The sequence below is a fragment of the Lethenteron reissneri genome, chromosome 23 (genome assembly GCF_015708825.2).
Source record: "Lethenteron reissneri isolate LAM-NWPU_2019-01 chromosome 23, ASM1570882v1, whole genome shotgun sequence".
NCBI lineage: Eukaryota > Metazoa > Chordata > Hyperoartia > Petromyzontiformes > Petromyzontidae > Lethenteron > Lethenteron reissneri.
This window is the reverse complement of record NC_083801.1, coordinates 18,243,523-18,257,257: the sequence shown is the minus strand read 5'-3', so window position 1 is coordinate 18,257,257 and position 13,735 is coordinate 18,243,523. Positions and strand designations below refer to the sequence as shown.

Below are 13,735 nucleotides of genomic sequence, written 5' to 3'. Positions count from 1 at the left end.
CACAAATCCCCCTCTCCTGTAGCCAGCCCTCGTCCAGGCCTGGCTGGCTTACGATTAATGTTTTTTTAAGAGCTCTTTCGGTGTGAAATATGAATCATCCCAAGACACGCAGACTGTGATCGCAGACATGCCTGTTATGCCACCAGAGAGTTTTTTTTTATAATTGTTCCCCTGTGAAGAACTCCACCACCTATCCGCTAATTGCATAATCAACCAGCTCTTTTATTTGGTTAAGAACATCGGTTTACATTTATAATACGAATGTAATGACTCAGCAGTGTGTCAATATGTCATGCCGAACGTAAATATGTTCACAGAATTTATCGTTTACTTTTGCGTCAACATATTGTCAGGGTTAGAGCGGTGGTGGTGCAGTGGTTTAATGCACCGCACAGTAAACTGAACAACCCGAGCTCAATTCCCAGCCACAGCTAACATCAGTGGCTGGTGATATACACCTTTGCAAACGAGGCGTTCCATCTGAAGGGCTTTTGCAGGTTAAATATTTGAATAAAAAAACATAAATAAAATAGCGATATGCACGAGTTGGTGGTGCCCCCTGCACCCAACTACACTACCTCATGGAGAAGCATGGTCAAACACCACCTCCCACCCTCCCCACAACTGACACAGCATGGGGAGGGTCTTCAAACAGTAGTGGAATGACAAAGCGCTCCACATAATCATAGTGTCAATTTACATGAAACAAACATTTCAAACGGTAAATGAACAGACAGCTAAATGAACCTGTTTCTGTTGTTGCTGGCTCGGTTACACTTTGTTCTTTGGAAGCGCAGCCCGAGTGTCCCATGTCACGATAACCACACTTCATGTTCATTATTACATACGTCACATTCTCCTCTATGTTAACTGTGCCCTGAAGACGCACATCATCAGTGGCTGGCCAAGCCAACGGTGCAAAGTGTCACAGCGCTGGCTGGCTCAGCGGGATAAGCCTCTGTGCCACATCTCTGTGCCCATAAATTCAGACAAACTGAATTTTATCCTCGCCAGGGTACAAAATAAATCAAAATGTAATTTTACTTAATAATATCATTAAACATGTAAGACAACGCAGGATCCGGCATGTGAACCATAGCCAAAAGCCAGCATGGGGAAATGGTAGAGCACACATCTGCACTGCTGGCCTGAAGCTATTGGTGGAAATTCCACATTCACACGGTGGTAGTGAATACTGCACCGGTTCTTATTCAATCCATTTTCCTTGCTTTACTGAGAAAATGATGACTGTAAGGGGTGGTGGGGGGGTTGCGCATTGCACTTTGAACTTAGAAATCCAAGTTGATTTCCTTGTGTAGGCAGGCCCTCAACAGTGGATTGACATGACCGGCATCATCAGGCACCTGATGATTACTAGCAAAATGTCACTGAGATTGTAAATGTTGTGGATTTGCTCTCCAACACAAAGGTGACCTGTACTAGTGTAGTGACATAGAATGGATCACTACGGGGTGTAGCGCTGGGTACAATAGAATAAGGCAATATGGGTCTAGCAGCCAGCACAGCATGCAATGGGTCGCTAGGGTGCGTGGCGCTAGCTGCTGGCAGAGAGGGGCATATGAGTCCTAAAGACAGAGCATGGTAAAGCAGCTATCCCACCAGCACAGCAGGTAATTCCACGTAGTGGGTCACTAGGGGGCGTGGTACTAGCCGCTTGCTGAGAGGGGCACCTCACCCCGGCTGGCTGGCAAAGCACGTGATGGGCCGGGGTGAAGGATGTCGGGCAAAAGTGACCGAGGGGACACGGGGAGCATGGCCCAGGACCTTCTAGAGGGTTCCAGGAGCGGGCGTGGTTAAGGGCAGAGCCGGGCAGGTGGCACGTGGAGGTCGTCCCAGGACCTCCTGGAAGGTTCTCGAAGGGGGCATGGCCGAGGGTGGAGCCAGGCCATGCTATGGGGCATAAAAGGGAAGCCCCGAGGCTGAATCAGGGCTGTCTACAAGTGGAACAGAACCCGAGGTGTTAGTTCTTCGTCTCCGGCGTCGTGGGTTAGACAGCATGTTGGCTGCTCTGACCCGTAATTAGCTATCCCGTGTGTGAACAGTGTGTAAGATGTATAATATAGAATAAACGTGGTTGCCTCCTTAAATAGTGTCTCAGAAGTGACTCACGACACGAGTAACGAATTGGCATGTTCTGTTCATTTGACAACCCTTACTAACTGGCTGTGTCAGGTGGTGGCGGGTTTAACGACACATTTATATTCAAGCGATCTAACCAAAAAAATATTGGTCACGAAAGACTGTTAAACTCATAAACATGCCATTTATCAACACAATGTTTACAAGTTAAAATATGTATTTTATTGTTGAGATACATATGCAGTACAGCAACAACAATTTTATTTTAACATTAATAATGCATTTAAACGTGCCTGGACTGCATGCAGTAGCAAACTCGACACTTGTCAAATGTTAAAATAAAACAGTGCGGATTATCGGGTGCTTATCCTGAACGACCTCTGCAAAAAGCAAAATACAGCTTTAGTTTGTGTGCATTTATTTTTATCTGCATCAAGAGTGAGAACTCCAAAGAGAACAGAGCTGAAAGGAAAGCGCTCCGTTGTTCTTTACGGGTCTCTGCATGGGGACCTACAGGAACAGCTGTCTGTCTTTGTCACCTCCGGCGATCGATTCTTTCTGAAAGTGGCCTTTGTCTCTGTACATGCATTCGCTTTATTCATTGCCATTAACACCCCCCCCATCCCCAGCAAGCCTTCGTCCTTTACAGACCTTTATCAATCAATGCCGTGCCAGTGAACGCGGTTCATCGAGTATACTTCACCAGGCTGGTCAGTGTTGGTTGGTGAAGGTGTAGGGATTATTACGGGTGAAACGGCGGACAACAAACACAGGGGTGTCGGCACTCACATACACGGGTGGTCACACCGACGTCCGCATCCGTTATTGCCCACGCCCCCAGCCCTCGGAGGTGATCCCTATAAAAGGTGGAGACCCAAAGAGCTCGAGGCAGTTCGACACGAAGCTGACCAGTGAAGATCCAAGACTCGGAGATTAGGCCCTGGGACTCCCCGGTCTCGCCGTCCTTATAAGGGCCGAGCCGGGTAAGCCAGCGGCGCGGCCCAAAAGCTTCCAGACCGCTGCCCTTATCAGGGCAAGGCTGGTTAGCTGGTGCCGAGATCTGTGCTTGCCAGGGCCAGATCAGTCAGCCTCCCGTAGCCCAGTAGAGGAGGACTGGGGAACAGGACAGAGGGCTTAGTACTAGGGTGGGTTTCCCATAGTACGGGTGAAAGGGGCCGATACCCCTTCAACTATTGTGCCTGTCCCTGGGTTAATAAACAGAGTGTGCCTCAACTTCGACATCGTCTCCTCGAACTTACTACAAAGGGATAGTTCATATATCACTCCCCACTGGCGTTAGGGGGGTGTGGAGTGCTACCTCTCTGGCACCCACCGACCCTTTCCCCAAGTCTTGAAACAGACAAAAACAAACACCCCCCCCCCCCAATTTAGCCTTAAGACTTGTTGGGGCAAGTGCTGGTAGCGAGCACCTACGAAGGCCGGCACCTGTGAAGGCCGGCACGGCATGCAAGGGGGGTGGGGTGGTCAGCACCGCGACTGCCCACATTTCTCCCTCTCAGTGGCAATGTTTACACATTGCACCGGCTACTTATTGGAGGGGGAGTCGGCCTAGAGGAGGTCCCAGGACTGGTTCAGATCATCATATATGTACGTATGTATGTTGAACTTCTTTCGCACCGTATGCAGCTAACCGTGCTAATCAGAGGTGCGGGCAAAGGACAGACACAAAAAGCAGTTCTAAAATATTGGTTGTGACCGGCAATCGAATTCAGATCGCTTGGTTGGTAACCGCTACACTGTCGCTCCCCAGACAGAAAACAAGGACACATACCTGATACATGAAACGTGTGCTATTTATGTTGTGATCCGTGAATGTGTGCCCTTTTAGTTGTGAAGCAGGTATAAACAGAGACCACAAGGTGAGTCACACCGAGCATATTTCGTTGAGACGAAGTAGCGCTGTCAGACTTGTGGCAACTGTAAAGAAATGTTGTTCTCAGTTTGTTTTGGCCAAGTGTCCAAACAGTTCCTCCAGACAGGGTTCATCAATACTCTCATGGCCATACACGGCTGAATCAAGAAGCATTGTGGGAAAGAAAGTGACTCATGTTTGTTTACGCTACCATTTAAACCAGGCTCCCAGAGCAGCGTTTAGCAAAGGCCGTAATGTTTACGATCATAACAGTAAGTCGCGCAGAGTTTTATATATACTCTCCCTTAGGTTAGTTTCTCATCATAAAATCCAAACGAAGATATATATAAAAAATGAAAGTGCATTTGTCTATCACCGTCATGCCCTTTTAAAGACATTGTAAGTAAAATTTGATTCCGAGTAGGAACACGTTTCAGTTTTCTTTCCCAAATCACACATGTGTTAAAGATATTACTAGGAAGGTCGTACACACACACAACACCGCGCGGTGCTTGTACGAACCAGGATATGGGCTGATCTGAAAACTTTAAACAGTGAGAACGAAAGACAAATGATAAAAATGAACGTTAGAGCACGTATATAAATTCAAGTCAAAAGTCTCTGTGGTCGCTCACAGTGCTTCTGTACACTGCACAGTGCTCACACCTCCTTTGACAATCCTGAGCCAGTTGTGGAAATTCCACATTCCTTTGGTGAGGGCCACTATTGACTTTATCAACCCAGGAGAGATGAAAATAACGTGCCGAATGAACTGCAATGCCATCTTTATATTGCAAGTCGTGCAAACTGGCCACAGCTAAAAATATATAAAAATATGATTTATGGACACAACTATATTAATTAAGAAGCATCATCTGTCACAATGTTCTTAAGGTGTTACAAAAAATGCTTGCAACTAACCAATAGCGATATAAGGCTCACACATGCAAATGTATTCAAGACTGGACTCGTGAATGTTGATGCAAAGTGTGAGTGATGTGGCAGGGAGGATGGAGGAGGGGCTGTGAGCAGGAGACGGCTTTAACCGCCCTACATTCTGGCACGCTTGTGACCTTGGCGTCTACACGATCACACAGAGCCAGCAGCGTCCCTTCCCTGAGATAAGGAGCGGTGCCCTTGTCCGCACCAACAATGTGGGGCCTCGTGAGAGCTCTGGCGTGTGCGGTACACCCACGCACAACACACATTTATATTGCATCACAAAGGTTTCCAGCATATGACAGGCAGAACCCCCTCCAACTGTCGCCCCCTAGGTCATCCATAATGTGCAATAACGGCAAGCACTCGTGAAGGACCGATAGCTTTTTTTCTTTAAATTATAGAATACAATGGGTAAAGTGTTTGTTTTTTTAAAGAGCACAATTATACAAGCAGCTCGTCAGAATTCAGTTTTGTTAACGGCAAATGGCAAAAATCTGGGACCATGTTCAGAATCGACGAACGGTTCCAAAAGTTAGGAACAGATCGGTGATGGATTCCAGTGAAATTTTCCAAACGACTTCTCTGATTGGCAGAGATGCAAACGTACAAAAATAAAGGGTAAAACCAATTCTTATTTTTCCTACTTTATACTGGCAATGAGGTCCCATGATATAGCTGCTCACCCCAATCTATAAATGCTCTGATACGTGTGTAGTGACATAAGAAGGGAGGGGCTGCTGGGGGCTCTGGGATCTCAGGCGAGTCCAGATGCTTAAGCCTCTGGGCGCCAGGCGCTGGGTTCCCAGGGGGTCCAGACGCTTTTAAGCCTCTGGGCGCCAGGCGTTGGGTTCCCAGGCGCTTAAGCCTTTTTGGCGCCGCCAACGGGGGGGGGCTGTGTGTGCTCTGTGGGATGTCTGGTGGCGCACACGGCCCCACCCCTCGTTGGACCAGGCATAAAAGGAGAGCTCCCTGGACGATCGGGGCCCAGTTGTAACTCAAGACCCAAGACCCACGACCAGCCATCTGAAGACCCTGGGATGCTGTGAGAGCCAGTGGTGGGGACTCTGGAACTCCCGACTCTACGACCTTGTGAGGGCGAGTTCCAGAGCGTAGCCAGAGTAGAGTATCTAGGCTGTGTACCTAGGCTGTAACAGAGTATCAGGAGTGTTGGAGAGTTGGAGTGTTGGACTGTTGGAGTACTGTTGGAGTGTTGTGTTGTAATAAAGAAGTTACCTCTACAAGTGTCTCCGGAACCCGTTACATGTGCATTGTCTTTGTGCTGTTCGCCTTTGGCGTTCTCTGGCCTGACACTCATGAGACTAGGCCATAAAAAAGACCGTCTCTGGTGTAGGCCAATCAGTTTAAAAGACAATGCCATAGATTATCAGAGTTTTTGTTTGCATGTTCACCACAAGTACGTGTAGTTAATGCAGACTTCATTCCTTGGAAAAGCTTTCTATTTGGCGTTTGAACATCTCCAACACCTGTTGTATTACCAGAAAGGGTAAAACCTATTCTTATTTCTCTTCTTGGTTCTTTCGGTAAAGTCACGTAGAATGGAAATAATAAAATAAAACATTCTCATTAAGAACGAAGAGGTGTTCGCTCGCACCAATTATGGGTGGAAGGGCCTCCACCAGAGGGAACTATGAGGGGTAATTTGGTCTACTCTTCCACGCTGACTAAATCGACTAACTGTGGCTGTGGTGGACCCATTTACACCGCTGGGTGGACAGGGGAGGGGAAGGGGGGTAGTTAATAACACTGTGTAACAAAAAACATTTATTCCTGGGTAGTAAGTGTTATTTCCTAATTGCTTATGCCTCAAAAGTACACAAAATGGCTATTATTCCCCACAAACTTTGCTTTTGTGACCAGGACAGTGATATTTTGAAATGTACCTATTTTCAATGAGAAAACGTGGTGTGCATTTTTGTCATTCCTTCACGTAAAGTCCTGGTCACAAAAGCAACGTTTGTGGGGAATAACAGCCATTTTCTATACTTTTTAGGCATAAGCAATTAAAAAATAACACTTGGTACCCAGAAACAAAAATTGTGTTACATAGTGCAATGCCCTAGGAAGTCCATTGTGCCGACCATTAAACCACGGCAGCTCCCTACATTACTCAGTTAAAAAGATAAATATGTCACGGTTATTGAGCGAGACATCTCTATGTGTGGCAAACCGATAACCATTTTTTACTTCCATTCGGTTACCAGTATGTAAAAAAGAACGATCTTAACAGCCCTAATCAGAATATAACAGACTATATCCTTTTAAACCATTGGTATTTAACACTTGCAGCTTCAAAAATTCAGCGCTAAGCCGCCAAAGTAGTAACTTGAGGTGACTATGACATCTGCTTTTTGGAGCACTTAATGCACAAGTGCAACTTTTATATTAATCACTCACACTAAAACTCAGTTTTTCATGAGCCTACATGCACTCTTGGCAAGCAAGCACGACAAAGACTACGAATAAAAGTTAATACTTTTCAAATTGTATGACGGCTTTTCGTTTTTCCAACACAAAGGTCAAGGTGCAACTCTGAAATGGATTGCGTATGCTTCTGCTGGTTGAAACAAGAGGGAGCTTTCGAAAGCCCCTCGAGTGGGATTTTAGCCTACTCTTCCACACTGGCGAGAACTCTTGAAGGAGGTGGCAGTAACCGCGCCTTACCCCACCGCGATGTGCCCATTTCTACTGCCGGGGGGGGGAGGACAGCGGAAGGCGGATTTGTGACAATCACCAATCGTTTCCGCTGCTGCACCGGTGAACTCTGGATTTCGAATTCAGCGTGATGACCATTAACACAGCGGCAGCGTCCGTTTTTGTAACCTATTTCTGCGTCATATAATTTATTGGGGGAGGTAAGGGGAGGGGAAAACTGTTGCAGACGTTTAATGTGACCGACCACTGCTGCAAAAACTTGCCTACTGTCGCTGGACATTGAAGGGCCTATCGTGCAGCACACAGAAGACTCAATGTTGTTTGTGAGCATATACAATTAAGATGCACCTGGTTAAGATATGGCTGATATAACCCTAAGGGGCATTAGATTGAAAATCAATTTTTTGAGAACTGCTATTTGTGTTTAGTTTGTTGTCCTTCACCCGGCACATCTGCCGAGCGTGGTTGCCTGTGCACGGTTCACACACACAATAAAAGTCTCGTGAATTGTTTCGTAAAACGGAACAACTTATGAAATACGAAATAAATTGGAAATAATAACAATATCGCAAATGCTTGGTAGAATGCTGATACTGGTAGGAACCTCCTGGTTACACCAGCCCACAGGGGATTATTGTGCCCGTCCGTCCGTCCTGCATCCAAAAATGGGAGTCGTCGGGCTGGGTGGAGAGGGGAGGGTGGGGAGGGGCTGGGTGGGGAGGGTGGGGAGGGGCCGGGTGGGGAGGGGAGGGTGGGGAAGGGCTGGGTGGGGAGGGTGGGGAGGGGCTGGGTGGGGAGGGGAGGGTGGGGAGGGGCTGGGTGGGGAGGGTGGGAGGGGTGGGGCTGGGTGGGGAGGGGCTGGTCACCCCGTGGTGCCCTTATAAAACTCAACGTTTAACCTACTCACGCCGGCTTGTGCCCGCCCTCACAGTCGGCCATATTTGCGGAATACACCACGCCGCCGTTGACCCTGGCCATTGACCGAGCAACCCAACGTTCCTACCAGCTCCCTCCGCAGGAATGTGTATATAAACGTCATCAAAACGTTACGCTTCCTCCGAGAAATTCCGTTTCAAACTGAAGAATCCTCTGCACAGCCACTGGCGAGCGAGTGAGCAAGCAAGCGCACGTTGCACCAGCAAAAACCGTACGGCAATCCGTGGCGGCGTGCAACTGTGAGCATGGTGGATGGAATGAATAATGGTAATGCTTACATAATGTACGCAGGGTGACGGGGCCAACACAAACCTGTGAATTCAATATCTTCCCCTTTCATTAACCTCTCCCTCTATTTATAGTTCGCTGGTACTCTTTCCTCATGTTTTAGTTATTGGCTTCCGCACCCATCAAAACCAAAAGCTTAACAAATGCATTATGCATTTTTATTGCATTTATTTTATATAAAAAAAATCCATGCCCTTGTTGCCACACTGTTTATAATTCATTTAGATTCTAAGGGTAACCTGAAAGTTGAAATGGGTTTTTCATCATCGACCATGTTCCGTCTACTGCTGGATATAGGCCTCACGCCTCATCAACAATCCCCAAAGGTCCGACGATGAAATAACCCATCTCACCCTCCTGCGAGCTGATATCATCCTTCCATGCCTGCAGCCATCATCCTTCTTGGATTTCCATTCCATCAGTCTCATCAACAACCGTCATTCTCTTCTAACCGCAGCACACTTACTTTTCTGAACGGTGAACATGACGTCTCTAATTTGTGTTCGTTCTCCGCAATGTTCCTCTGGCTGTCTCTTGAGTGTTAATTCCCAGCATGCATCTCTCTCCATGCTTCTACATGCATCTCACAGCTATTGGTTCCATGTTCCTTGTCAGAGTCCGTGATTCCGATCCAAGTCAAGGCAGATACTATGCACCGATTCCAAACTTTATTATTTTGGTACAATGGTACGATATTTTTCATCATCAAATAAAATAAAAAAATCCAAAACCACTCCATCATTCTACGCACGCTCACCTCTTAATTTCATCGTTTTGTTGCTGTTCCATCTGATATAATTTGCCTGATATATTCACACTCTCATTCTGTTGCTATGGTGTCCACAGCTATTCCATCCGTTTAAAGGGGGCATGACATCTGGAACATTCTAGCCGCCTGAAAAGAATAATTGTTTTCTGGGGTATATCAAAAATAAAAATAAAACTAATCCCAATTTAAATATGCAGTAAACTCAAACACGATATGTTGTGCAACTCTATCTTGCCCCATAAGGGTTAGGATTTGAAATTTACCAATCATCATCTTCCTCTTTGCTTCTATTACGCCCCTATTGTTGTTACGCCACGTTCAAACAGCCCATGAAATGGCTTGCTATGTTACGGCGCAAGACAAATTGTCGTCATTATTATTATTATTACCGTGTTGTGTTCTCTAATTTCTTTCCTCATCGTAATAGTTTCACGGGACGTGCAGTCCTGCTTTTTTCCATTTTCATCCATTTTTTTTCAGGAAACTTATCATTATTTTGTTTTGTTTCCAAATTTCATTGCACACTGGCCATTTATAATGTAATGAACTCATTAAAGCAGTGACATCCACTTTACCTTGTTGCTGTCATATGTAATGTCGTTTCATTTTACTTTGTATGTACTGTAATGGAAAGATATTCCTCAAACAGTAGAAGAGGCCCTCATCCAACACTGGAGAGGAAATGGCTGCTGCTGCTGATCAGAATAGGAATCTGTATTAAGGCTGCAGGAATTCGATGAGCTATAAAGCTCTTCTTAACAGATGTCCAGTAAGGGTGGGTCAGCAAGTTACAACAACAAACAAAATAAAAACACGACAGGAGGGCAAAATAGAGAAGGCGTAAGACAGTCACTACGGCGCGAAAGAAGTTCTTTCGGTAAAGTCACGTAGAAGGGAAATAATAAAATAATAAAAATATTCAACAATTATTATTTCCCTTCTACGTGACTTTACCGAAAGAACCAATAATATGAATCCCTGCAGTCACGAAAGCTTGAAATCGAGATGTAGAAAGAGATAAAGAAAATACAAAATGTGCAAATTACTAGTACAAATTGCACAAGTGCATACATTCCTGCAGATTTTTCAACACTAAATGCAAGCTTGGGCAAGGCATAAAAACAACAACAGTCCCACAACACACCAAGATAGTCCTTCAATAAAATGGCACATAAACACTGAACTATCGATGCACGGGTGAAACTCGGCACATCTCAACAATTAAAATAAAGCTCTTCTTATAGGGGAGGCAATCAATGTTCTATTTTTAAGCTCCGAGTTGCATATAATGGAGAATAAATTAGGTGAAAAGGAGTAGTGTTCTTCTGTAATGTACGATTGTTTTATGCTAATTAAATCATAGTTCTTATCGTTTAATCACGGAGCAGCCAGATGTGACTCGAGGTGCTCCGGATTTCCTTAAAGACTCTCTCATTTAAGTGAACATCTTACGATAAACACGGTTCCAGCAGCGGGTTATTGGTTACCACGAACGACCACAGTGTGTGTTTGCTTTGGTGCCTTCCTTTCACAATATTGTCGTGACCGTCGCATTATGAGAATGAAAAGCCGGCAAAGAAATCGGATAAGCCGCGTCACCTTTACCCTTCTGGCGAGATACAGATCGCCCTGAGTGGATCGGTACTGCTTAAAAATAAAAGAACGATGCAGGAAGGCCTGGGAGCAACATTATATCTTCCACGCATGCGAATGGATTGCTGTGATTGTGCTCTCCAGGAAACAATCCCAAGGTTTCTCTGGTTAATCTAAGCATCGAATGGATGATTGCGAATAAGCCAGCTTGCCACCTTAGCCAGCAAATAGTCACCGTCTGAGAATTCTGGCCCTGCTATCAACATCGGAACGTGAAGTACATCACTGCGATTAGAAAACAACAGGCTGCAGGGTAAACCTATCTACAGAATTAAACGACTCTGGACAGTAAATAACGTTAACTAAAAACCATACCAAAGAAATAAAGAGAAGACCATTCATGAGTCATCTCAGGAGGCACCGTTTACAAACCCACATAGGAATATGAAAACTTGCAGGATCCAGTGGCCAAGCAAACAAGGGAATACTATGGCACATGCATGTTGTTGCGCCCTGCACGGACCCAGGGTTTATTTTATATGAAAGATAATTTTAATATCCAGTCCACCCTAACGTCCAGTAAAGGTGTTTACTGCCAACCTCTCTGTTTCCCCGAACTAGCTATCACAGCGCGAGCGTGGAAAGGCAAAACTTGCATTTAGAATTCACAGACTTTGAGGCGATGGAAAAATCATTGTTGCGGTGTCAACATTTGTACGAGTTCCACTTCATTTTTCAGGAGTATGCAATGTTATGCAACTCTAAAATAACACAATATTTATCATCATAGTTAATAATGACAATGATTTGGGGGGGGAGGGGGGGCTATGGATTCAGCATTTTTGTTGCGCCCCTGTCATTACCCATCCCCACCCCCCAACCCAACTGGAGAAGCTAATGATTCACACAGGGGAGCGAATACTCCAAGTTCCAAGCACATGCGTGAATTGAGTAGATAAACAAGGGCTTATTTTGAAGTTCAGCCCTTAACGCCGAGGTGACCGAGAGCGCTTTAAACACAAAAAGTGACTTGCACCGCATCTCATCTTGACACATTTGGAAGGGCACCACCAGCAGCAGTTCAGTTGTTCACGTGGGCCACAAGGTGACTCAGCACGTGGCTTTAAAACAGGTATTATTTATTTGCTAGATCTCCGTGGTAATACAATATCATCACGATTGCTGATATTGATAAAGACAAATACTCAAAACTACTTAATTTTCCATTAGTGGTGTGCATGTATTTGTCAAAATAAAAAAGCAAAAAGAATTACACACCGTGTATATTCTGACGAGTGCCCAATGGCCTACATTGCTATGGACCTGAACACACAAAAACAAAGTCATGCCTCTGGAGTATGAGATTGTGTGTGTGCGTATGCGCGTGGGTAGCAGCTATCGCAGTGGTTACCAAACTACATTGTGAAACTGACCGACCTGGTTTCAATTCCCGGCCCTGGACAACATGAGCGGCACGTGGTATTAGAATCTCTGCGGCCTAAAAATGTGTACCTGTTTATTACACGAACATCAAAACTGGGGAGACAAAGAAATCTGGGGTGGTGCCGGTGCCACTGCCCCCCGTGTGCCATTGTGGTCTCGATCGGTGCATGTTGGCAGCAATTGCCCAAAGAGAATATACAGAGGATGTTTGTCTTTACGTATACAGTACTCGCATTGTTCGAAAAAATAATAGGCCATGTATCCCAACGTCACGGTACAAATTTCATAATTACTCGCAAATCGACAAAATAGGTGGAGCCACATAGTCACATCAACCCCGACGGTGAAACTACGGCAGACGATAATCGTCTGTAAAACACAGCACCTTCGTGATTGCATTTCGTTTTGGGGATGGCGTGATTTTCCCACATGGGTATGCACAAGCGCGGGAAGCCGGTACCATGTTGAAGGCCTGCACGAGCTTCTTGAGACTGTCGGGCAGAGCGCCCGGACTCTCCAGCGCCGGGTAGCCCTCGCGCAGCTGCAGCACCATGCACGCCGACGCGTCCGAGCTCAGCAGGCGCGCACACATTCCCAGCATGCACTGCTTTAGGCAGGCTGCGGGTGGCAGCCCGCAGACCTCCTTAAAGGACATCACCGCGTTCTGCCAGCAAAAGAGAAATACAAATGAGCAAGCGTACGTGTGCACCCGAGTGTGCGAGTATACAAAGGTTTGTTTGTTTTTTGCAAATAAAAATGGCTGCCATTTTTTTTTTATAAAACAAACCGAAATTCTAGTTAGAAACAGTGTACATCTGTACTCTTTGGTTCTTTCGGTAAAGTCTTGTAGTTAGAAAAATAGTGTACATCTGTACTAGCTTTAGCACAACATAAAATGCACTATACATACACACATCACGTGTCCACAGCTCATTAGAAACTCAGTATTAAGCGAATGTAAGCCATGAAAATTTCAATTGTACCCAACGGCTTCCGACGGACGCCTGTGCAATTAGTGTGAAATATCAATATATTGGTCTCACCTGGTGATATTAAAGGACACAGGAAAAAAAAAAGTCACGCTTTTCCCCAAGTCTAATTACCATCATTAGCACTGC

At 45.6% G+C, this 13,735-nt stretch overlaps 1 protein-coding gene across 1 annotated transcript in view; it reads right to left on the bottom strand.

Moving 5' to 3' along the window:
* The window catches only part of LOC133346150 (inactive phospholipase C-like protein 2), an 87,532-nt gene that overhangs the window by 19,622 nt on the left and 54,175 nt on the right, over positions 1 to 13,735 (bottom strand). Inside the window, exon 3 of the mRNA XM_061557599.1 lies at positions 13,078 to 13,281. Coding sequence (XP_061413583.1) covers positions 13,078 to 13,281 — 204 coding nt within the window. The remainder of the gene's footprint in view (positions 1 to 13,077; positions 13,282 to 13,735) is intronic.